A 24978-nucleotide genomic window follows, 5' to 3' on the forward strand; every position below is an offset into this window, starting at 1 on the left:
ATGGACCAGTGGTAGAGCCATGTCTGACTTACCCTCACAGCACAAAAGTTGGTGATCCCATCCCCTCTCCGCCTCCCTCCAGTTTCCTTGACTTTGAAAACAGCTTTCCTTTCCGGAGATTGTTGTAGAATTGGCAGTCTGTTTGCATTCCTGCTTTTGGATGTTCGAGCTTTAGGTGCTATGAACTTATTTCCTACTATAAAGTTGGGGGTTCTCCTCTGACACCGACTACAAACTCTCTGAAGGCATTTGCATATGCAGCAGTCATAGCCTGAGGTGGACACCCCATGCCCTCAACCCCGTTGTCTGGTGTTTGCTGCCGCCAGGCAGAGGTCTGGCACCTGGTTGTGAGATCCCCTCCACCCCACTCTTGTCAGATCTCCCACTCTCATTTCCACTTCTACGCCCTCCTGGATTTCCCATCCTGGAAATTCTGCCAGGAGCCTTATCTTCATTACTTTCTTTATCACTGTGATAAAGTACTTGATATACACATATTAAACAGAATAAAATTTTATTTTGGTCCCCAGTATCAGAATGTGAAGTCCGTGGTCACTTTGGTTCATGTTTTGGGGCTCATGGGCAGAACACCATAATGGTGGAAAACGGAGCAAACTGGAGACCCAGTCTAAGCTTTAAGGCATGTCTTTGGGTGACTTACTTCCTTCAGCTAAACCCTATTTCCTAAATCTCCTCAAGTGTCCCCAAATAGGGCCAGCACCTGGACACCAAGAGTTCAAAACATAAGCCAGTGGGTGGCATATTTCATACGCAAACCTTAACAAGCTCATAAGAGGAGATGAGTGACAGGAACATGCGATGATATAACCAACATCTGAAAATGACTTATTACCTCCAGATGTGTCAATCTTTTGGCTAGTGTTCAGCTCTGGGTTGGAATTAGTTCCTTGGAATTTTAAAGGCCATTGTGTTTTCTGTTATTTCTGGCAGCTTTTGTTGATCTGGGAAGCCCGAGGCTGTTCAGAATCCTATAAACAGTGTTTTCCCTCTGGAACCCTACTGGATCACCTCTCAGATCTGCTGTGCATTTTGTTATCTGGCATATGGTCCATTTTTACCCATTTTCCTGAAAATTAAGCAAGCCCCTTGACCCTGCAAATATGTGCCCTCCAGTTCTAGGAAACGCAAACTATTTTGTTGGCTTGTGTCCATCCCCTCCAGTGTTCTCTATTTTGTATTTTTTTTTATTACCTGTCATTCAGTGTAATGATGCAGTCCTTTCCTTTGCTTCTTATTGTTCTTACTTTATATGTATAACATCTCTTTGATGTTCTTGGGAAGGTATCTTGATTTTATTTTTGATTTATATCCCATACCTTACCTTTAAAGAGTTCATTGTTAAAATCTAGCTGTTCCTTTTCTGTAGTATACTGTTCTCGTTTCATGATTGAAGCATCTTATCTCTCTGAGGACATAAGTGAGTATCTAGGCCCTCTCTGATCAACATAGTCTGTTTCCTGCATTTTTGTCTTCTGTTTTGACCTTTCTCTCTAATATATCTCAAGAATGAGCTGCGCATTCACAGAGAATTGAGCACAAAAGTTCTGATCGGCCAGGAGGACATGACTGAGGTTTGCCACACATGCATTTCACGGACAGTGGTCTAATGGAGCTCTGCGCTAACTAAGCAGCCCTTCACAATCCATGTTAGTCTATCTTCTTTTAGTTAGGTTTTCCTCTGAAAACGCCTTCCACCCCTTTTTGGGGAGTACAGATGCCAGTGCCAGTCTTCCAGAAGACACAAAAGCAACACAAGCTAGAGACTCACACTCAGTTTGCATGTTTCCATTTGGTCTCCTGGTTCATTGTGCCCTTGGTCCTGAACTCTACAGAGAGTGGTTATTTCCACAAAGTAAAGGCTGATTTTTATGCAGAGGAATATTTAATAAGAGAAATATATATTATTTAAATACATAACTACATATTTATAGATACATGTAATTTGTTTTTTGCTAGTAGGGAAAAGTCTGTCCAACTACCTGGTAAAACTTTTCCACTAATCCTCCTTATTTAGGCTCTTCACTTCACCTCTGCTTCTAGAGGCATCTGGCACTGCCAAGCATATAAATTTATAAATTTTACATATTTATATAAATATTAAATATATATTTCTATATTACATCAGTATATTATATAGTAAACACATGTTTCTATAATGTTAATATATTTAATTAATATGTTTTCTATTTCTAATATATTTACTTATATATAATTAAGTATGAATTACATATAGTTTGAAAAGGAGCAGGGACCCAGGCATGGCAGTATATACCTGTCATTCCAAAGCTTGGGAAGCAAAGACAGGAGGATCATGAATTGGAGGCCGGTCAGTAATATATAAAGGAAGACCTTATATAAAAAAAACAAAACCAAGATAGAGGCACTGGGAAAAAATGATGATACGTCAGTTTTTAAAAAGATGTCTTAATCCTAAAAGAACAAGAAAAGTAGCCAAAATAGTGACAAGCAGTATTTTAGAAATCTATTAATTTTCTAAAATGAAAATGGATTTGTTTGTTTGTTTGTTTGCTTTGGACTTCTATTTCTGAAATAGTGTCAGTACTTTAAATCTGAATTTAAACCACTCCCATATGTATAAAATATGATTTTAACATGAATTAATCCTGCTCCAAGGTGTCTGCTGGGCTTCCAGGAGAGCTGGGATCCCCTGGGGAGCCAGGCCCCCCTGGACGGAAGGTAAGAAGGAGCATTCCCTCTGAGAGCTTTACACTTGAGAGGCCAGCGTGTGGGCACCCCATTCTTCAGGTGGGCACGCCTTCTGCCTCTGATGCTTCACCGTGGCTTTCACTATTCTGTGTGCTCTAGCAAGGGAGAAAATGGGGCCTAAGAATGAAATATATCTCACTGGAAGGGGGACATAAAGGGAGAAACTGAGGCCAAAATGAGGTTTCTCTTTCAAAATAATTTCTTTTTCATTTATAGGTTGATTTATTGGGGGGCTGGAGCTTACGCCATGGCACATTGTAGGGGTCAGAGATCAGTTCTCTCCTTTGACTGTGCGGGTGCTGGTGACTGAACTCAGGTGGTCAGGCTTGCCTGTCAGTGCCTTTACCCAGCGAGCCACCTCAGCAGCCCGAGGTTTTGCGCTCTTCTCAATGAGTTTGGTTATCTGTCCAATCACTGTCTCCATCTTATATGAGCTAGTGATCAATAATGAAGGGTGTGTGTGTGTGTGATGATGATGATGATGAGGAGGAGCACTGAATGTGATTAAAGTTGCCTTCCCATGGAACATAATTGGGAGTTTGGGTGAGCACCGTTGTATTTTTCCTTCAGCTTTTCTGTTTGCGAGAACTGGATTCTTCTTGTTCTGGGATGAGATTGAAAAAGAAAATATAAACCAGCTTTGCTCTTCCCAAACCCCCTCCACCCGGATATACACACCTAAAGTATTCCTTTGGGAGAAGACGCTGAGTTGGCTTTTCAGGTGTTTGAGGCTGGCCACTTTGTCCACCGGCCGTGGATCAGAATGGTCTCAGTTCAGCTTTGGCCGCTGCTCACAGGGGAGATACAGCACAGGGTGGAAGACTCTGAGACTCAGTCACGGGAGGGGCAGCTGGGCGCAGACGGCGCCACCTTTGCTAGTTCGGAGCTGAACACCTGCTCCAGGGCTCCGTGGGTCTCCATCAGGTGGGCAGCCCCACTACATTCTGGGCATCTCTGCCAAGGTCTGGGGAAGCGGCCCTGGAGGCTTCTCTGCACACCGAGCGCCCTCTTCCCTGGGCAGTGCGTGTCCTCCCTGCGTTCTCTGCTCCCTTTAACGTTATGGGAGCAAACCCTCTTCAAAGGGCTCCAGGGCAGTGTTGGTACTCATCCTGGCTACTGAGGTGCACATCTGCAGCCATGTAACAGGTTTTGCTTGTTTCCTCTCCTAGGGCGTGAAAGGACCCCGAGGACAGGCTTCGTTTTCCGTATGTATCTCCTGTGCCAGCAGGGTGCTCTGAGCAGGCCACTAACTTTATTTACAAGCTTCATAACCCAGAGACGTCGTTGATTCTGTTTTATTTTTGAACTGCAGACATGTGAGCTCCTTCAGTATGTGCGGGACCACAGCCGTAAGTGCCCTGTTTAAAACGATCCCCCTCCAACCCCCAACCCGTCAGCTTGGAAGGTAGGGAACTCCCAGAACAGATGCACTTTGCCGACCAGTCTCTTGATATTAGAGATGTCATGAGTACATTTTGAGTCCGCAGGGAGAGGGTGGTGCCTCGTGTATCTGCTTCCTCTCTGAGTCTGTGTTGGAGCCTGTTCCCAGTGCTGTGCTGTCGTGTACACTGGAGGGCTTTAAATCTGGGCAAGATGGGAGTCAGAACTTTCCCGGTGGTCAAATCCGCTGGGGAAGAGTCCTATTGAGTTGAGTTTGAGATGATTGTTAATGTCAGGCAATAATTGACAGGACTGAGCTCAGCAGCATGAAGAGACAGCTGTGATAATGTGTCCTGGTGGGTGGAAGCCTGACTTTGCTCTATGCTCTATCGCTCTTTTTCCTGGAAAGATGTGCTTGACTGGAATCATTGATTGGCTTGTAAAATTCATGGTGGTACTCACTCGGCCAGTAATTTTCTCTCTCAAAAAATGTAAAAATCAAAAAGGCATTCAGATTTGCCAAAAGCTCTTTTGAATTTAAGAGCCCTGTAACAGGGTGTATCCTTCATGTTATAAATATCGACTGATGTTATAATTCTGTATTCACACACACCTTCATCGGGTTGAATGTTGATTTAAACATGCCTAAGACTTCCTGAATAAATACAGAAACTGAAAGGAAGATCTAAAAGTTTCTTCAAGGCATTTTGGGGAGAAACCCCAAATAAAGTAGAACCCATTTCTATAGAGCACAGTGCTCCTAAGGACACATACTTTTCTAAAAATTATGTGTTTTTTATATGCATAAGTATGTGTATTTTTCTTAGCATATTCCAACACATGCATGCAATACCCATGGATGCCAGAAGAGGGCATCAGGTCCCACGGACTGGACTTGCAAGACGGTTGTGAGCTACTGTGTAGCTGGGAATCAAACCCTGGTCCTCTGCAAGAGCAGCCAGTGTTCTTGGCCAAGGAGCCATCTCTCCAGGCCCGGAGATGCGGAATTTTAAAGGCTCTAGAATCCACTGAGTCACGATGCTCAGGATTCTGCCTCCTCATAGCAGAAAGGAAAGCTGGTAGGAATACAAGCCTGTACCGTGAGTCCATGGAGACAGGCTGTTTGAGGTTGGCTTAGTAGAGCAGGTTTTTACCCGACATGAGAGCCAAGCTAATAGTTACGAGTTGTGGCAGAACAGAGAGTGGTTTGTTTTCAAAAGGTGAGGGCTCCACCCAGCCCGCTTGGTCCAAGATAGACACAATTATTTCAGATGTATGAACTAGAACACAAAAGGAATTAATAACATCTGTACGTTTTATGAAGGCACAGGACCAAGTGAATACGGTCAGGACTCCTTCCAGGCCTGGCCTTGCAGGGGAGGGACCTCTGCAAATGAGTGGCCTGAAGCAGCACTGCTCAGTGAGACAATCTGCCACAGGGGAGGTGTTCCCTGCACCACTCAGTGGCCTAGCTGCCGGTCACGTGTGGCGTTGGACACTAAACTGGGAAGAGTGTCAAACGAGAAGCTAAATTTTTCATTCAGTTGTCTGAAATGTAAGCCACTCCCCGTGGTCTGTGGCTAGGCAGCGTGGGTCCAGCCAACGTTTATTTCTTTGAGAGTGTGTCTGTCACTTTTAACGATGTGATACAAAAACGCGTCCACATGCAGGGTGACTCCTCCCTGACCCCCAAACGTCTTGATTACTGACATAATGTCACAAGTGGAAAAGTTCACACCTGTCCCCGTGTGTCAAGCTGCAGGGAGAACATGGGCACACTAAATACAACATTTAAAACTACCTTCAGTTTACATACGTTATACCTCAGTGCATCTGAAATATAGTGAGTTTTGTCTTGAGACTTGGTCTGTCCAGAAGATTTCATTATGTATATATGTAAATATTCCAAATTGAAAAAAGACTCTAAAATCAGTAACACTCATAGTTCTAGCCTTTCAGACAAGAGACCTACACTATTTGCACACATGGACACACTAATGTAGACATGTACACATAAATTTATGGGTACTTACATCTATGCACATACACATCTGCAAATAGGTGTATAACTTAGAACTTGGGATGTGGGTCACCGGCGGAGCACTTGCCTAGCTTGAGCAAGAGCCTGGGTTCAATCGCCAGCACTGCAGAAGACAAAAGCAAAAATAAGAGTCTAGCCTTTGGGGCTGGGGGTGTAACACTGTGATTAGCCAGTCACGAGAAAATGAGAAAGGCCCTGGGCTTGATCTCCATCATCCCCATATACCTCCTCAAAACAAACAAACAAATAAATGAGGAAACCCAACAAAACACATATGTATGATGTATGCATGCATGCATGAATGCACGCATGTTTGCACACACATAGTTGATGTCTATAATTATGTACATGAGAAATTGGGTCAGACAAAGGGTCTCTGCCCCTGTGCAGCTGGCTGCAGCATGCTGGTTTATGGCCCTGTTGTCCCACTTCCTCCATTCCCTCCACGCCTGCTATACCAGCATGCAGGGCACAGCCTGTGTCTTCTCCAGACTGTGGCCTTGAGTTCTGTGCACAAGCAGGAGGGGCTTCCCCACTCCGATTTTCCTGTGTGGTTTAGCAACCTGGTGTCCCAATGAGGAATAACCCAGTCTTTTGTTCTTTTGTTCTTCCTCCCCAGCTGTCAGACACGGTGAGTGATCTTCCTTTACAGCACGATTTACTCAAGCTCCAAGGAGTCTCCCATCTGGAAGATGAGTTCGAGCATTGGTGCTGCCTGCCAGCTCAGAGAAGTTGGACCCAGGATTCCTTTGCTCACACTCAGAGCAAACACTTGCCTCTAATGACTCATCCACTCTAGCTGAGTTTCATTGACGTTTTCCGGAAGGCCCTTTCTTTGTGAATAATATGCTAATGACATGCCTCACCATTCACATCCCTATCGGGTTTTTAAAAACATCATTTCTCCCCTCCCTCTTTCTCTGGTCTCTCTTTGCATCTCTCTTCCCACTCTATGTTCCCCAAGCACCCTGTCATGTCTCCTCTGTACTTAGGTGGTTAAGATACAGAAGGCAGAATGAAAACAGGATCCGATCACGAGTGAAATGTGCAGCAGAGAGAATGCTGAGACCCATGTAGCTCGTGCTCAGCATTAATCACAACTTCGCACAGTATCTTTTAGTCTCATTTTTAATGCATTTTACCAATGCTTTGCTTATTACATACGTATGTTTCTGTCAGCCTGATATATATCACACATTCACACACACACACACACACACAGGATTCCTGACTTCCTGACTTTAATCTGGAGAATCCAGATTAAAAACAAAGGAAATAATTGAGACTCTGAGCTAAAGCACAGGCTGCACTGTAGCAGAATAATGTCATGAGCCAGGGTGGACACTTTTGGGGCCAGGGCTCCTCTCTGAAGCAGTGAAATTGAAGTCAGGACTAAAGGAGCTACCGTTTTCTAAGTGCAAGGCAAGGGAATTCAAATACCAGAGCTCTGGGACAGGGCAGACCTAGACATTCCCTAGGAAGCACCAGAGCCCAGTTTCCCCATGATACAGTGATGGGGAGAGATTGGCATGTTGAAACCAAGTGGAGGCGGGAGAGGAGAACAAGAAAGGTGGCGAGGAAGGGCTGGGTGAGGGAAAAGGGCGCGAGTCATGCAAGAGGACATAAAGCTAGTTGTTTTTCTGGTTTTAACTCTGTCGTGGATTGTTTAGGTTTCCTTGTTGATAAGTGGATAAAAATGCAATTGACGTGAAAGTGTGACGTCCAATGCGAAGCTCCACAGCTGTGGAATGGCTGCTCTGTGTAGTAGTTCCCTGAGAAGTATGGACCTTGGGTCTGGCTAATCTTGTAGTTTATTACAATGAACTTTCAAATAAAAAGTTGTAATTATTAATAAGGCCAGAGGGGAACTTGGCAGGGTGCTGGTATGTAGGCAGAGATGCCACTTGCCTTGTGGTAGGCAGAAGCCATGAGCGCATGCTCTCCAGAATTCTGTACACCTAGAAATAGCATGCCAGGTACAACAGGCTGTACTTCAAACTAGCCATTAAGGTTTTTTGCTTTGTTTTGCTGACAACTAAAACCTTTTCTGTGTTTTCAGGCAGTGCCATTAATCTTTTCTTCCCTGTATCTCCAAATTATGCCAGCATCATTGCTGGTTTTGTACCTTATACAAAACAACCCAAACACAAAGCTAGAAGCATCAAGTTCACGTTTAGTTCAGATTCACCTTTTTATTGTAAAATTAACATTACTTTGATTTTGAAAAATCTGCTCACCCCACTAATTACACTAATAAAGTTATGTCCCCTCTCCCCTGAGATGAATTGATTTGGCTTTAAGCACATTCTGTAGCTGGGTCATGGAATCATTCTTTTTGTCTGTGAAGCTCTGTAGTTCAGGATGACCTTGAACTTCTCATCCTCCCGGCTTTACCACCCAAGTGTGGGATTACAGGCATACACTACCATATCTGTTTTATATGGTGCTGGGACTCAAACCATATGGGGTTTTGTACATGCCCGGTGAGCACCTTACGGAATGAGCTCCATCCCTAGACCCTTGTCCTCCATTTTTATTTTATTTTAAAAGGAGTCTCCACAGCCATTCCTTTAAAGTTCTTTTTCCCCTTGGTTTTTTTCCCCTTATTAAGTGAAAATAATTTGCGTTTTAACATAATTAAAGTACAGATGCAAAAGACTGTGCCTTTGAGCCAGCTCCTATAGGGTTAAGGACATTTCCAAAAAGGTTCTGCCATTTAGAAGGATTTGGGTAATTAACTTTCAAACTTAATCCCGAATCATGTTGATTTTAGACTGTTTTCTTTTGTGCTCATCTCCGAAGAGCAGATAGCCGGCCTTTAGAACAGCAACTTTAATGATTCAAGATGTAAACATTTAATATTTTATATGTTTTAATATTGGGTTATTAATTATTTACCGCTTAAATATTTGAGCAGTTAGCATTTAAAATGATTTTGCTTTCCGTGTATTGCTTTCGGGCTGACGTTCTACATGCCAAGAGGCGTACTTTTTGTCTTTCAGGAAAACCTGACTGCCCGGTGCATCCGACTGATTTGGTGTTTGTCCTGGACCAGTCCAGGGGTGTCACAGAGCAGGACTTTGAACGGATGAAGGGAATGATCATCTCCCTAGTCAGGGATGTCAAAGTCAGGGAGGCCAGCTGCCCCGTGGGTGCCCGAGTTGCCATCTTATCCTATAACTCCCGCACCAGGCACCTCATCCGGTTCTCAGACGCCCTGAGGAAGGACCATCTGCTCAGGGAAATTAAAGCGCTTCCTTATGAGAGATCCTCTGACAGCAGGGAGATTGGCAAAGCCATGAGGTTTGTCTCCAGGAATGTCTTCAAGCGAACCCTTCCCGGGGCTCACGTGAGAAGAATCGCCACGTTTTTCAGCAGCGGTCAGTCGGCTGATGTCCAGTCCATCACCACAGCTGCCATGGAGTTCAGCGCCCTGGACATTGTGCCCGTGGTGATCGCATTCAGCAACGTGCCCTCTGTCAAGCGTGCCTTTTCGGTAAGCATGGCATGAAACACTTTTTGTTCACATCCTTTTCAAATATTCAGAAACCCCAAAAGAAAGAATATAGCTACATTTTCTTACCTTCAAAACAAGGTCATTCCAAATTAGCAAAATACAACAGCAGCTTTGCTGCTGTTCACCAGGACTGGATAAGCTCTCATGTTCAGTATCCTATCGAATCCTCACAACTACTGGGCACAAAATGGAGATCATTTTTTTTTCTCATTTTGTAGTTGAAAAGGCCAAACCCAGTGAAGGCCAGCTTCTGGCCTAGGTCCCACCCCACAGCTGTTAACCTTTGTGCAGAGCCAGGCTTGATGGCTCACGGCTTTAATCCTAGCACTCGGGAGGAAGAGACAGGTGGATCTCTGTGAGTTCAAGGCCAGCCTGGTCTACAGAGTGGGTTCTAGGACAGCCAGGGCTACACAGAGAAACTCTGTCCTCCAAAAAAAACAAAAACAAAAACAAAAAAAAACAAGCAAGCAAACAAACAAAACAACCCAAGCAAACCAAAACAAACAAAAACAAAAATAGGCTTCGTGTGTTCTTGACATGTGGCAGAGGACAAACCTGGGGGTTGGGCCTCACGTTCCACCTTGTCTGAGACGGGTTGCTCACTGCTATGCTCTAGGCTTGGAGGGAGCTGCTTACTGGCTTGCTCCCCACAGATTGCTCAGTCTGCTTTCTTACAGTACCCAGAGCCACCCGTCCAGGGGCAGCACCTCTCCCTGTGGGATGGGCCCTCCCACATCAGCCACATCTGTGGGTGACCCTACAGGCCATCTCATAGGGCACTTTCTCAACTGTGGTTCCTACTCTCACATAACTCTCGCTTGCATCAAGTTGACATAAGCCTAGCTGGCATACCTGGTCTCCCCAAAGCATTCTAAAGAATGAAAACTTTCCATCATATTAGAACGTCATTTTTTTTCTTATGGAGTCCTGTGATGTCTCTGAAAGAAAAAAGGCATCCAGCTGCCCACAGGGCGCCCACACTGTGCACCTGCAGCCATGTTAGCTCCGCTCTCAGCCACGCTGCTGCTGCTTCGCCTCTTTCAGGAAAATATGCAACAGGAGAAAAGAAACACCGAAACTTTTCATTTTAAATCTCAGCTCATGTTCACTTTGAGGAATGTTTTTGATACCACAGCCACTCCAGTGGTAAGACTTTATAAAGAGACCACTTTCTGGGGTGTCAGGAGTATGCAGGTCAGCAGTGGACTCTCCCTAATGAAGCCACTCATTAGAATCAGTGAGGAAGATCTTCTTTTTCTTGTTCTGATACATGATTAAACATGAGTACCCATTGCTAAGCAGGGTCATCACCAGAAATGTGGACATTGTCATGTTGTAAATACATAGAAAGCAAAGCTAGTTAGCAGATGACAACGTTCCCTGGACAGCATCCAAAGAAACATCACTCTCAATTAAGTAAGGACTCACTGATGCTAGACCATAAGAGAGGCTGGAGCAGGGGGGGCTAGTTCTTGTTGGGGAAAAGCAAAGCTGCCTCCACAGCCTCCTGGATCCCACTCCCATCCTGGGCTCACTTTCTGTAAAGCAGCGGGGCTGGCTTACATGGTTTCTAAATCATCTTTTGGCTTATTCTGTATCATGATCGGCAAGCAAGAAAAATCCTTGTGGTCCCACCCCGGATGCCTGACCCAGTCTCTGAGCTGACACTGGCTTGGTTTCCAGCCACTCTGGACAAGAATCCATTTGCACAGTCCGTAAGCAGTGGTGACTTTACTGAAGATAGAGAGAGGAAACAGCGTTGTGTTCCTCTACACGAAGTCCTCATTCATGTCACTACAGTTCCTGTGCCCCTCACTGTCCAACCTCCATGCCTGCCCCCTTGTGACACATCATGCTTGCTCATGCTGCTTTCTGCCTCCTTGCCTTTCTCTGCAGCACCCTGTTCCTTTCTCCATGGATCTGTGTCTAGAACAGGTTATTACCTGTTATAGATTAGGTTATGACCCAAATCTTCAGTTCTTACTCGCTCTCGGAGTCTTCTCCAACGCAAGAAAAATATCAAGGCAAAGCAGTAGGCAGCCAGAGAGGACTCTGATGATCACAGATTCCTCCATGTGCTGTGTGTAAGATAAAAAACGAGCATAAACAGAGCTAGGCCTCAGGAAGACACCCTCCTCCTTTCTTCCCATTCCTCTCCTTCCCCCATCCACTAGATAGAATGTGGTCCCCTGTGTAACTGCAGACCCTTATCTCTAGACCAGCAGTTCTCAACCCCTTGGGGGTTGGATGACCCTTTCACAGGGGTCACCTAAGACCATCAGAAAACAGGTAGTACATTACAATTCGTAACTAGCGAAATTGCAATTATGAAGTAGTAACAAAAATAATTTTGTGGTTGAGAGTTCCCCCAACACGAGGCGCTGTATTAAAAGGGTTTGCAGCATTAGGGAGGCTGACATCCACCGCTCTAGGCCTGCAGCCCCCAGGACTCCAGTTCTCAACTGCTGAAAGAACAGTTCTGTTGGCTCAGATGTCCTGCCATGGTCCAGTTGGCTCTGGTCAGAGAAATGGTGTAACCCCGAGTAACCAGGACTTGTGTGGTCACACCTTTATACATTAAATGTGGGGGTGAGACATGTCAGAGAGGAGAGCTATTTACCCGAGAGTCTAAGTAAGAGTAATTCATTATGGAGCAAATATCACCTGACCCGTCTTAGTCACGGGATGGGATCACTATAATTCCTCTTCACCATTAACTATCCCACAGTTGACAGGCCAATTCACACATCTCGGTCCCTGAGCATGTCCTTATCTGCTCCCCGTGCTCTCCTAGCTGGCCCCAGCTTGGTCTCTAGGCTCTCATCCCCATTCAGGTGGACCAAGGTGTGGTTCACTCGAGACACCAGACATAGGTATGAAAGCCACAAACAGTGTCAAGTCACTCCTGCTGGGGCATGAGTCAGGGCTTTGCGCCCTCTGGCTCCCTGGCGGGCCAGTAATGGTACTGCTGCTGTAAAAGCATTGGGATGTTTTGAGGGGAAAAAGCCACCTAGGCCTAGATCTGAGCTGGTTTCTGCTTCAATGCCTAGTTTACAAAAGAAAGTGAAGTGGCTCTCTTTGGTTGTCAGTTTGACTGCGTTATAAAGAGCAGCCCTTGGTTTCCTGGTTCTCTGAGACTTGGGGTGACGGTGGGCTGAGGGTCATCCTTTTCTGTAACCGACCTGAGCGCAGGCTGCCTCTTTTGATCAGCTATTAACGTTTCTCTGAGCATCAGTTCCTCTAGGTGAAGAACGAGGGTGGGGAATGCCCTGGTTGGCTGGGTGATGGATAGGAAATGCTTTGTGCTCCCCACTAACCCACGTGGCACCCACTCTGTGCCAGTAACTGCTTCGCAGTGAAGCAGGGTGGGTGGGGCTCTCAGCATTCTATGACATAGCAGTAATAGACTTCCCTTTTGACAGCTGAAGAAAGAGTCGGGTTAAAACCAGCAGGGCTGCCTCCCAGCAGCCTTGTGGGGTTGCCCTCACCTGACCTCGGCTCTTGGACAGCGCTGGAAGGTTCTTACGTCCCAACCCGCTAAGCAGTTCTTTCTCTTGCTTCTGCTGCTTCCAGATTGATGACACTGGCACATTCCAAGTCATTGTGGTTCCCTCTGGGACTGACGACGCGCCAGCCTTAGAGAGACTCCAGCGGTGCACTTTCTGCTATGGTGAGAGCCACGGGGAGAAGCGAATTGGATCAGGCCTTAGTGTGTTGAGTCACCGTTGGCCGGAGCAGCTGGAGCTTGGCCATAGGGCTATGCACAGCCTAGGGCAGATGTAGATGGGGCTCGGGGGGCACACACAGATGGAACCTCTCAGCACAGCCTGCAGGGCCCTTCCCGTGGATCCCAGCGGGAGGGTTACAATCCTGGCCCTTCCACTTTAGTGCAGCTTCCAGAAAACAGTAATGATTAAAAAACAAAACAAAACAAAAAAACTTAGCCCATCTCCTTGCCAAGTTTTTCATACTATAAAGTATTTTATATGTGTTTTATAAATCTCAAATGTTCACAGACCCCCCTAAAGGCTTTAGGACCACTGGCACCTTCCTTTCTGGTTGGAAATTTGTTTTTCAGTGCAGTAGGAGTGGAAGGCGGAAACTCACGCATTCTCATCCAGGAGTCTTCATAGACTCCCAAGAGTTAGGCGACTAAAAGATTTGCAGGATCGATCATGGTGTTCTCTGCACAGTCTGTTGGTCTGGCTGGAGACGGTCTTTCACGTGCTGCTCTACAACCGTGTAGAAACCACGAGGGTTCCACGTGCTCACGGCAGCAGGCCGTTACCACCATCCTGCTATAGGCTGTGTGACACCGACTATTGTGGCAGCAACTGATGTTTCAGCTATTCGGCCTCTCGAGTTCTAAGCATGGTTTTTATTGGTTGAGGTAAATTGTGTCAGTCTAGGCTTATAACCACACTGAAATGCTTGAACTATTATTAGTGCCATTGTGCAAATGAGGGAGATAAAATTGAGGGAGACATGCTATCTTTCTCAGGGCCCACACCAGATCAGACCCAAGAAATCCGGCTCCGAAGTGCCTTTAATTTTTGTAAAATGACTCTCTGATTCTGCTCCCGGAAACTCTCCATTTAGACCTGGAGAAGATACCTGATACTTTCTCCGCGTGAGTCAGTGGGATGCTGGGGTTTGCCGGATAGATGTGCAGATGACTGTCTCAGAGTTTCTATTGCCAAGAAGAAACACCATGACCAAATAGCAAGTTGGGGAGGAAGGGCTGTATTTGGCTTACAATTCCAGGCCATAATCCATCATTGGAGGAAACCAGGACAGGAACTCAAGCAGGGCTGGAGCTGATGCAGAGGCTGAGGCCGTAGAGGGGTGCTGCTTACTGGCTTGCTTCCCTAGGCTTGCTCAGCCTGCTTTCTATAGAACCCAGGACCACCAGCCCAGGGTTGGCACCACCCACCATGGGCTGGGCCCTCCCCAATTCATCATTACTTGAGAAAAATGCCTTCCAGCTGGATCTCATGGAGGTCTTTCCTCAACTGAGGCTCCTTCCTCTCTGAGTCCAGCTTGAGTCAGGTTGGCACACAAGACCAGCCAGTACAATGGTCTCACATGTGAAGGATGGTTCTGAGAAGAGGACAGTTCCCAGGTTCCTGTTCTGTCTGTCTCCCTCCGCAGGCCTGAAATAGTTCTCTGCTCACAGCCTCCAGTCCCGTGGATCTCACTGGGAACTTTTGCATCCTGGCACTCTCCCTCCCGGAAACCAGTGAAGCGCTAAGATCCATCTGCCCTATACATTCTCAATGGCACCCCTGGACATGTCAGTTCCAACGCTGTGCTGATCCACTGCGCAGTCAGTAGCTGCACATATGTGACTGGGGATAGAGTTTTGGCTCCTCGCCTTGGCTTAAACCCCTGTTTTGTCTCCTAGGCATACAATGAAGATGTTTTGGCTGTCATTTGCTGCAATTTAAAAACCCCACAAAACAGAGCAAATGGGCAGCATGCTGTCCCTGACTGTAGAAACTGCTCTGTACACAGGTGTGTCGTCTGGTCATTAGGCAGGGTCATAAAATTTCACTGAACTTCAGTAAGGGGCTTAGGCAGAGCCATCTATATTGAGTCCATGAGCAAGCATGAAGCTTGGAGGTTTGCTACACACCCGGGACCCACATGCTAGCCATTAAATTTTTCATTTAATAGTTGGTATTTATGGTCCAAGTTCTATCTGTATGCTTGCTAGTCTATTTCTCCATTTTTCCTTTGGTTTTTAGAGAACCCACTCTTACCCTCAGTCATCACATTTACTGACAGAATATCAGCCTTGCAAGGAAATCTGAGTACACCTGATTTCCTTAGAAGGTACAACTACTTAGAAGTACAAAGAAATTGGACACAACTGAGACCCAGCAGTGGCTTGGCCAGTGTGATGTCATGTTTATGTGAGACCAGAACCTAGGCGTCCCAGCTCTCAGGCAGAGCAACCATTCTGCTACCTCTGGTGTCTTTATCGACAAAACACTGACTTCATGCCCCTGCAAAGTAGCTCAGTGGGTAAAGGTGCGTGTCCCCAGACACGACAGCTTGGTAGGAGGGAGAAGACAATTGAAACTTGCCCTCTGCCTCACACACATGCTGGGCTACAAGTGCCCACATGTGTACACAAATAGGTAAATGTTGAAAAGGAAGTACCGTTGACTTCATGTACAGAAGCTTCTAGAAATATGGTGCATCCTTTGTAAATGACTTACTCTCCTGCTCCATTTGGCTCTATGAAAATAGATTAAGTGACTTCGAGAATCCTCCCATTTCCAATTTATCATATTCCTCTGAGCATTCATTGTGGTCACATTCAATAAACTCCACTCTCTGTTTCTTCTTGCTATGCATGCATAATGAGAGAGGCATATTTAGAAAAATGACTTCACTCTATGGAATAACATGTTTTATAAGGGGCATGAAGTTGTGAACCCTTACTTGAATTGAAATGAAAGATCCAATGGCCCTTAAAGCTCAGTTTTCAAAGCAGATGAGTTTTTTACAGCTAGTGTAGTGACGAAGGCCCTTCGTTTAGCCTGCATGCTGTCAGCGCTAGACTGTGTTCTCTTACAGTGCGTTCTCGTATGCAGGAGATGAACCACTCATTCCAGTCTTTATGAACACAACATTCAAGGTTAAACTTCCACAGAACACAACTTTAAAAACTGGTAACACGGAATAGAGTCAAGGGCTCGTATTGGCTTCAGATCTGGACCTCTGGTTCATAAACTCTTGATGTTAAAGACATAACTATCCTATGAGCAAAGTCTATGTAGTTCCCAGATGCTAAAATAGCTGAGGTAGAATCTTTCTGCTTATTGTCCGTATCTGCTCAGTAACTCTAAGTGACTTGATTTGCAGACCTATGCAAGCCGGATGCATCTTGCGACCAAGCCAAACCGCCCCCAGTACAGTCCTACCTGGACGCTGCATTCCTGCTGGATGGCTCCCGGCACATGGGAAGTGCAGAATTTGAAGACATGAGGGATTTCCTGGAGGCACTACTGGACCACTTCGAAGTCACTCCAGAGCCAGAGACATCTGTCATTGGAGACAGGGTGGCCTTACTGAGCCATGCACCCCCAAACTTCCTACCAAACACCCAGAGGAGTCCGGTTAGACCTGAGTTCAACCTGACCACCTACAACAGCAAGAGCCTCATGAAGAGGCATGTGGAACAGAGAGCTCAGCAGCTGAACGGAGACGCTTTCCTCGGCCATGCTCTCGGGTGGGCCCTGGACAACATCTTCTCAAACGCACCCAATTTGAGAAGAAACAAAGTCATATTCGTGATATCTGCTGGGGAAACCAGCCACCTGGATGAGGAAACATTGAAGAAAGAGTCCCTACGAGCCAAATGTCATGGATACACCCTCTTTGTGTTTTCCTTGGGCCCCGACTGGAACGACAAGGAACTGGAAGACCTGGCCAGTCACCCCGTGGACCAGCACTTGATCCAGCTTGGCCGAATTCACAAACCTGACCATGGATACAGTGTGAAGTTTGTGAAGTCCTTTATAAACTCCGTCAGGCGTAAGTCGTAAAACCGTTCCTTGTACATAAGAGCCTACTCGGCATTCCCCAGAAGGGTGATGAGCTGGCATGCACCCTTGGATTCTCTTGTTTGTCTTCAAGGGCACCGCAGGGTCAGAGAGGAAAAATCTGTACTAATGGATGGTGGGAGGGAGGACACTCTGGTTCCTACACATTTAATTTCCTGGCTCATCTTTTTTATGCCTCTGGTTCCTATGGAGAAGCAATCATAACAAGCAAGCTGTCCACACATCTGTCTGCATAGAGAGGTATAATCTGAGGGTGTGAAGTCACAGCCTGGACCCTGGCCGCCGAGCAGAACCCTTGCCATGTAACACTAACAAGCTTCCCTTTGGTGAGAGGTTTCTGCAGATAGTACACAGAGAGAAGCCAAAGAAAAAAAGCGAAACAATTCTTGGCCTTGCTTTGACAAGTTCCCGAGTCAGAGCTGGGAGTGTTGGGAGGTGCCATTTTATCATATGTCATTTAGAATGAAAAGCATGGCTTTGACCATGGCTTCACGACATCTTGGGATCCAGCAGTGAGATTAACTGGTACCCGTAAGGCAACAAACATGGCCTGCTTTGGTTTGAAATGGGCATCCTGAAAAAATTAGCAAGCCATTTTGGATGCAACATTTGGCTAAGGAGGAACCAGGGCTGGATATGAGGCGGAAGGTGGAGAAGCAGTGGATAAATGTGTCAGGTTTTCAGAGCCTGCTGACTCTGGGCGTCCAGACAAAGGAAAGGGAACACTTAGGCTGCAGCATGCTTGAGGGAGTGCCTGGCCATTTCCCAAACTTATCATTGTGTTAAACAGTGAGGTGGGTTAAGACTGCAGAGACACTGAGCGGTTCAGAGAGACTGCTAGTAGTCCTGATGTCACATCCTACTCAGGGTGAGTCTAGGACCGGCATGAACTACCGGCTGGAGTTAGAGATGCAGGGTTCAGGCCCTGCCCCTGGATGCTCTGAACCAGGATATGCATCTTACAAAAGCTCCCAGGAGACTCACATATCCGAAAAGGTTTCAGAAACACAGGTCTGGGAGTAGTGAGAACCCATAGTCAGATTGATTTTCATAAGGGTTGAACAAAAGACCACCTGGTAAATCTGGTGAACTTGAAAAGAAGCATGCTTGGTGGCCCACAAGGTTGGGGAGGGAGACTTGATCTGAGGTTTCCTTCCTGGTATTCCATAATTCTTCCTGCAGTTCCATGCCAGCGCATCCAATTAATTACATGATCAGAGGAGGCAGACCCTCCCCCTCAGGAAAAGAGCAGAGATGTTTTCAGAAAAGAGCAGGCAGGGCTCGTACAGGAAATGTTCTTGAACTATGAGCTGCCTAGCCCACTTTCAGAGCTGAGACATGTAGAAAGTGCCATCTTCAAAACACAGCTGTAAAACTGAAGGAGGTCACTTCCACCACAGGCCCGCACAGCCATACCCATTCAACACAGCTGTAACTGTTCGGCATCTACTCTGAGCCGCTGGCTATATAGGCACCAGGCTCAGGAAGAGGCCTGGCCACTGCCCTTCAGAAGCTACGAAAGCCTTCTAAGTGTTTAGGGGACAGCAGAGCGGCGTCCACATCAGAGCAGCACATTTCCTGCTGGTTCACCAACCTTCTCCTTAGAGTTCAAACAAACAAACAAAAATGAAAACCCAAAGCCAGACCTGGTAACACAGTGCATACCTGTAATTCCTGCTCTTGAGAGGCAGAGGCAGGAGGATTTCTGTAAGTCCAAGGCCAGCCCGAGCCACTCAATAAGACCCTACCCCAAAAACAAAAGTCCTACCCAGGACCAAAACAAACACCCTAAAGGTCAGGGACAGCACAGTTTGGGTCACACCATAGAGCCCTTCTTGTAACAGCAGTTTTGAAGATGTGCTCTTATAGCCTAGGACAGGCCTGTTAGTTGGAAGGACCCTGTATCTCCAGGGAAAGGTAGGTGTGTGTGTGTGTGTGTGACAGAGAGAGAGAGAGAGAACATGCACACACATGAACCAGAGGGCAGCCTCAGGTGTTATTCCTCAGGCAATGTCTACTGTTTTTGTTTGTTTGTTTGTTGTTTGTTTTTTGAGACAGGGTTGCTCAGTGGTCTGGAACTTGTTAACTAGGTTAGGCCGGCCAGCCAAAAATTCTAGGGATCTACCTACCATTCCCTCGCAAGTGCCAGAGTTGTAAGTGACACCACGCCTGGCTTTCCCAGAGAGAGATTTAATTGCTTAACAAATCTTTTTGACTTCATGCTTTCAGGGCATGTATAACACATTTCTAAATATTTCTGTAAAAAAAAATGGCTTTTGCATTTTTAAATGGATTAAAGCATGCTTTATTGTTATGAAAAATTAATACTCTCCCAAATGAAGTGAGACGATGAATTAAACCCAAAGGCACTTAGTTTGTTGCTAACATAAAGGCCATAAAGGGAATACCCTGTTCCCTTTGCTTTTTGATATTCCACAAAAACAAATAATACTCTAATGAGTTCCTATCAAAGGCAAGAGTATTTGTAGCTGGTGTTTGCTGCCTTGTGGGATCCCTTTTCTCTCTTCTACCCTTCTCCACCCTTACTAACCTTCTAACACTAGGTAGGAGAGGAAAAGGGATAGAGGGGAAAGGGGACATCGTTATCTCTAGACAACTTCCTGCTGAATAGGAGCATAGAGGAGTTTCTTGGGCAAGTTTTGAACTTCTCCATCAGGATACCTAACTTCTTCTCATTTCTTTGTACATAACTACTTGACAAACAACAACAGCAACCAACCAGCAACCAGCCAACGACAGCAAGGCCGCCTCTCAGGGCCCCAGCACTTACACACTGTCTGAGAGGTCCCCAGAATTCCAAATGCCACACGCTCACAGAAACTACCCACAGCCGACAAAACTATGTCCCTGCTAGCGCGTGAGGCAAATCAGTCGCCGGCTGATCCCCACCTGAGGGGTTAAAATGAAAACATATTCCCATAACATTGCTGAGTTGTTGTTTTTAAAGAAACCAAAATTACAAAACTCTCACTACAAGCGTTATTAGGACTGACTGGCTCGAGTTATCGTTCATAATGACTGATGATTTTAGGAGCTACAGGCATTCTAATGAAATGTTAGAATTCACGGATATACCCACTAGAGACTTCTTTCTGTTCCAAGCCTAGTTTGTGGGCTTCCCCGAGACACCTTTCATGCCCCATGACCATTTCTTGGATAGACATTAGGAAATGAAGTGATACTGTATGGAACAGATATGTTAAGAACCTAAGTAAGACCCTCACCCAGAGCCTTTTCTCTTTCTAGGTGGGATAAACAAGTATCCATCAGTTAACATCAAAGCCAGGTGCAACAGGCTCAACCCTACAAATCCAAAGCCACCCCCACGCCAGTTTCAAAGGTACCGTGTTTGGGATTGCTTGATAGGTGGCTATGCGCCTCTCTTTATTTTTTGTTTTCCTCTTTCCACATCTTCCCTGACCTAGGTCAGCCAGACAGGAACATATGATTTGAAGGAGCAAGAAATTTTTTAAAATGACTAAGTTGATCTGGAAATAACCAAACAGAGGGTTTTGTTTTTAATGGAAAGTTCAGCTGTTGAAACAAAACACCTAATGGGATACCCCAGTGGCAGTGAGCATGCCCAGTGGCCATGCTGGTTTCTCAACATTGTGCACTGAAAGGAACCAGGGTCTCTTGGTGCCTGAAACAATACCCAGGATCTGGTAAGGAAAGCACAGCTCCAGCCCGAGACAACGGAGTAATTCCAGGAAGCAAAAACCCTAACAGCATCATGACAAAAGGGTAAGTGTGATGGTCTGAGATGACTCCCATGGACCCTGATGTTGGACTACTGCAGCTCCAGAAAAGATGAAGGTAGTGAGTAGGATGCACTGGGTGATTCATGTATTACTGTATTTGTTGTGTATGTACCACATGCATGGGGATAGGCATGTGTGTGTGGAGGTCAGAGTGCAACTCTGAGGAGCTGACACTCTAGTGTGCCCTGTGGGACGCAGGAGTCAAACTCCGGTTACTAGGTTTGCATGGCCGGTGCTATGTGGTTCCTGAGGTGCTGCTGTTAATGTGCATCCTGAGTGATAGAGTGGGACACGTATCGCCTGTGTGCAGTTCTTGATGGAAACGTTTGACCGGAGGCTAATGATGAGGTAATCGCCAGGCAACCCCAGGATGTGAGACCATTAGATTGTAGTTCGTATGTCATGAATAAAGGGCCAAGGATGAGAGTTTATTCTAGAATGAGAGATCTAAAGAGACAAGGAGGGCAACTGTAAATTCTGTGAACTTTAATTGGATCCTAGAGCAGAAAGAAAAGCCAATGTAAACACGATTTGGAGAACTGGGGGAAATTTGAGTGCAGACAATATATTGAAGTTATTGGGCTGTATGAGCTTCCTGGTGTGAAGAGAACGTCTCTAAGAGATGTTTGCTAAAGAATTAATAACACCATGTATGATGGTGGAAACCTAGGTTTCAGATGACTTTTTGCTTTTTGTGTATATCTGTGCACATGTGCAGTAGCCTGAGGTCAAGTGTCTTCCGAGATCAATCTTCTCATACATGTAGCAGCTTCCCTCCCTGAGGCAGCCTGTCTGGCTGGCAGGCTCGCTCCAGGGATTCCGTGTTCACCTCCTGCCATGCTGGAATTACAGAAGGAACCCACCTTCATGGGTTGGGGGATCTGAATTCCGGTCCTTAGGCTGTGTAGCAAGCTCTTGGCCCATGGGGCCATCAGGTCGCTAGGGGCACTTCTGTGGTAAATGACTGTGCAGACAACATCGGCAGTTTGTCACCCCTGCAGCGTATGCACTCTATGGTCAGCAGGACTGGCCAGGCTTTCCCAGCCCAGGCGCTAAGGACATCTGAGAAGCTCCTGCCTGGAGGCTCGGGCTCCCCTGCAGCAGTGAGTGATCCGGGGGAACTGTCCAGCAGAAAATGCTTCCTGAAGTCCAGCCTGAGGCTGGTCCGGGAGGAGTAGGGCTCCCCCTGCTGCAGGTGCTTGGCACTGGCATTAGATATGGCTGCATGAGTGAGAAGACTGACATTTGGCGCGCAGAATACCTTGTGACTGGGGTGAAAGGGCTGATACGAAAGCAGCTTCATGGAACTCTGGAGGGCTGTGCACTTAGGATTAGTTCTCTCCAAGCGATGCTGGGCGGAAGGTGGGGGAGGAGAGACTTGAAGCCTCTGCTCACTTGAAATCTACCAGCTGCTGCTTCCCCAGGACCTGCCATTGCACTCACCTCTTCTGGCTTGGCTGGCCTCCCTTTCCCACTCTCTTCATGGGAGGCCTGTGGCCAGGCGCTCTGCATTGGGATCTTCCAGTGAGGGCTAGGGGTATCCCAACATTGGCCTCATGTTCATCTCCACCCAGTATTCCTAGCAGGAAAGTGGTGATGGTCTGAGGCATGGTACCCAGCAGCTGAGGAAATGGACTCAGTCTGGCAAGCCAAGACAGAGGATATGTGCCCCCATGCCAGAGATCAACACTAAATGACAAATGAAAATCTGTCAAGGCCAGGGAGAGAGGAACAACCTATAGAAGAAGCTTTTATTCTGCCCTTTGATCCAGAAGCTTGAATTTTCCTTCTTCACTAGGCTTCACAGATATGTAGCCAGCTCAGAGTGCAAAGGCGGTGTCAGCACCAACCTACCCATTCAAGAGGCAATTTTAGTAAGTTCTTTGAAGAGCAGGATGAGTGGAAAGAGAGAATCCAGGGGCTTTTGGACAGGGAATTTCTCCATCTCCACAGTGCCCTAGATACGTAAGTGGCTCAGCTTCTCCTGTGAATCTGAAATGGCCAAGTGGCTGGGGCATCAGGGAATTGAGATGTGAAATCTATACACTGTCCATGAACTAACTCCCTGATGGTGTAATTGCCTGGAACGCCCCCCCCAAAGCCTTCTCTAAGTATCCAAAGAGTGTGATGAAAGCAGTCACAGCTGCTTCTGAAGCTTCCCTGCCTCAGCCTTCCAAGAGAAGTGAGGCAGAAAGGGCCGTGGGATTGAGGAGAACGCCTGCTGGGCACAGAGTCTGGCCAGACAGATGACTTGCCATCTGAGAATGACCTGCATTGGGACTGTTCAATCATCATGCTGCCGGGGTTTTGAGGAAAACATGCAGACACTTGTTTGTAGCAGATGGAGAAGAAAGGTGCTGACTCTCACCACAGGCAACCGAGAATGCAGATGGCCAGAAGGCGAGAGAATAGGACAGCTTTGTGTAAGCACTTAGCTCTGTTCCAAGAAGTAAAAGACATAAAGCCCCCTACATACTGTGCCAGACTCCAGAGCAGAGACAGGCAGAGCCTGAAGGGGTGGATGGTAAAGATGGACAGACACCACTGCCATATGAATGACGTGTCATTTATCCCAGTGCCTCTAGTCAGTAAGTATGGCACGGCTGCCTCCTAATTATCGAGACAGATGCAGGAGTCTGTGACTACAAAGAACAGAAATCTGTAGTCAGGAGCCCCCCCACCATCCTCCTTTGTATCTAGAACATATCTTGCTTCCTACAAACTTGACTAGAGCTGGGCTCAAGTTGAAAAGTTATTTCTGACCTGAATGCCTGTTGTTCAGTTATCAACCAGCAGAAATTCTCCCAAACAATACCCAGTAGAAGTGAGGCGGAGACCAAACTAGGTAGCCAAGTAATCCTTATTAAATGCTTTCTCAAATACAAAGGCCCATCTATAACAGTAGAAAAGCAAGCTTCAAAGACAAGGCATGGGCTCAGTACGTAAAGCACCTGCCTTTTAAACACTGAAGACCTAAATCTGGATCCCCAGGGCCCATACAGAGGCAGGTATAATGGTGCCTGAAGCTCATAGGCCAGTGAGAGACCCTGTCTCAAACCAAAGCTGGAAGGTGCCTGAGGACCAATACCAGACGCTGTCATCTGCCTTCTGCACATGTACCCTTTGGCATGCACACATAGAGGAACACACATTCCCCCCCCCCAAAAAAAAAAAAAACAACACAAAGAACAGGCTTTTAACACTTTTGACCCTTTCCTCAAAAGGTACCAGGGTTGGGCTTAGACCTAATGATTTTAATTATATATTTACTTTTAATTATATGCACGTTATCTCCATGGTGGGTATGTGCACATGAGGGTGGGTGCCCTCGGAAGCCAAAGGTGTTGGATCCCCTTGAGCTGGAGTAAGATGGGTGAGCTGCCCTACATGGGTGCTGGAAACCAAACTCCACCATCTCCCCAACCCTCCTTTCCTCAAAGCTAAGAAATATGACATAATAAAAGAGTAGCCAAAGGGAGGATGAATGAAATACAGATGAGACAGTCATGCCTTGAGAGAACAAATCCTTTGCAGGGAGTCACTCTCCTTTAGGGAAGCGGTCACTGGATGATAGGCTGCCCACGTCCCGGTGGATGGCTACACACACATGCATATGGGCAGCACTGATTAAGCTGGGAAGACATGGGATGGGGGCACTAAGGAAACTGGAGGGTGGTAGTAAATAAGCATGATAAAAATGCATGGTATAAATGTATGAAAATTTTAAGTTTTTAGAGAATGTCAAACATGAATGCTGCATCTATTTCACTTCACACTCCAGCTTCTTCCGTAGCCCCCCAAATTCATGATTTACTGTTACACACATAAGCATGTGTGTATGCATATAACTGTCTACAAACCTCTGGGTCCACTTAGCATCGCCCCTATGTCCAGGGTTGACCACTTAGGACTGGATAACCTATGTGGGAGCTTGTC

At 46.4% G+C, this 24978-nt stretch overlaps 1 protein-coding gene across 1 annotated transcript in view; it reads left to right on the forward strand.

The window, feature by feature from the left end:
* The window catches only part of Col6a6 (collagen type VI alpha 6 chain), a 91629-nt gene that overhangs the window by 62837 nt on the left and 3814 nt on the right, over nucleotides 1-24978 (forward strand). Inside the window, exons 28-35 of the mRNA XM_021639882.2 lie at nucleotides 2656-2718; nucleotides 3918-3953; nucleotides 4061-4097; nucleotides 6789-6800; nucleotides 9172-9665; nucleotides 13260-13356; nucleotides 16560-17231; nucleotides 20528-20621. Of these exons, the coding sequence (XP_021495557.1) occupies nucleotides 2656-2718; nucleotides 3918-3953; nucleotides 4061-4097; nucleotides 6789-6800; nucleotides 9172-9665; nucleotides 13260-13356; nucleotides 16560-17231; nucleotides 20528-20621 (1505 nt within the window). The remainder of the gene's footprint in view (nucleotides 1-2655; nucleotides 2719-3917; nucleotides 3954-4060; nucleotides 4098-6788; nucleotides 6801-9171; nucleotides 9666-13259; nucleotides 13357-16559; nucleotides 17232-20527; nucleotides 20622-24978) is intronic.

The sequence above is a fragment of the Meriones unguiculatus genome, chromosome 6 (genome assembly GCF_030254825.1).
Source record: "Meriones unguiculatus strain TT.TT164.6M chromosome 6, Bangor_MerUng_6.1, whole genome shotgun sequence".
In the NCBI taxonomy this organism is placed as follows: Eukaryota; Metazoa; Chordata; class Mammalia; order Rodentia; family Muridae; genus Meriones; species Meriones unguiculatus.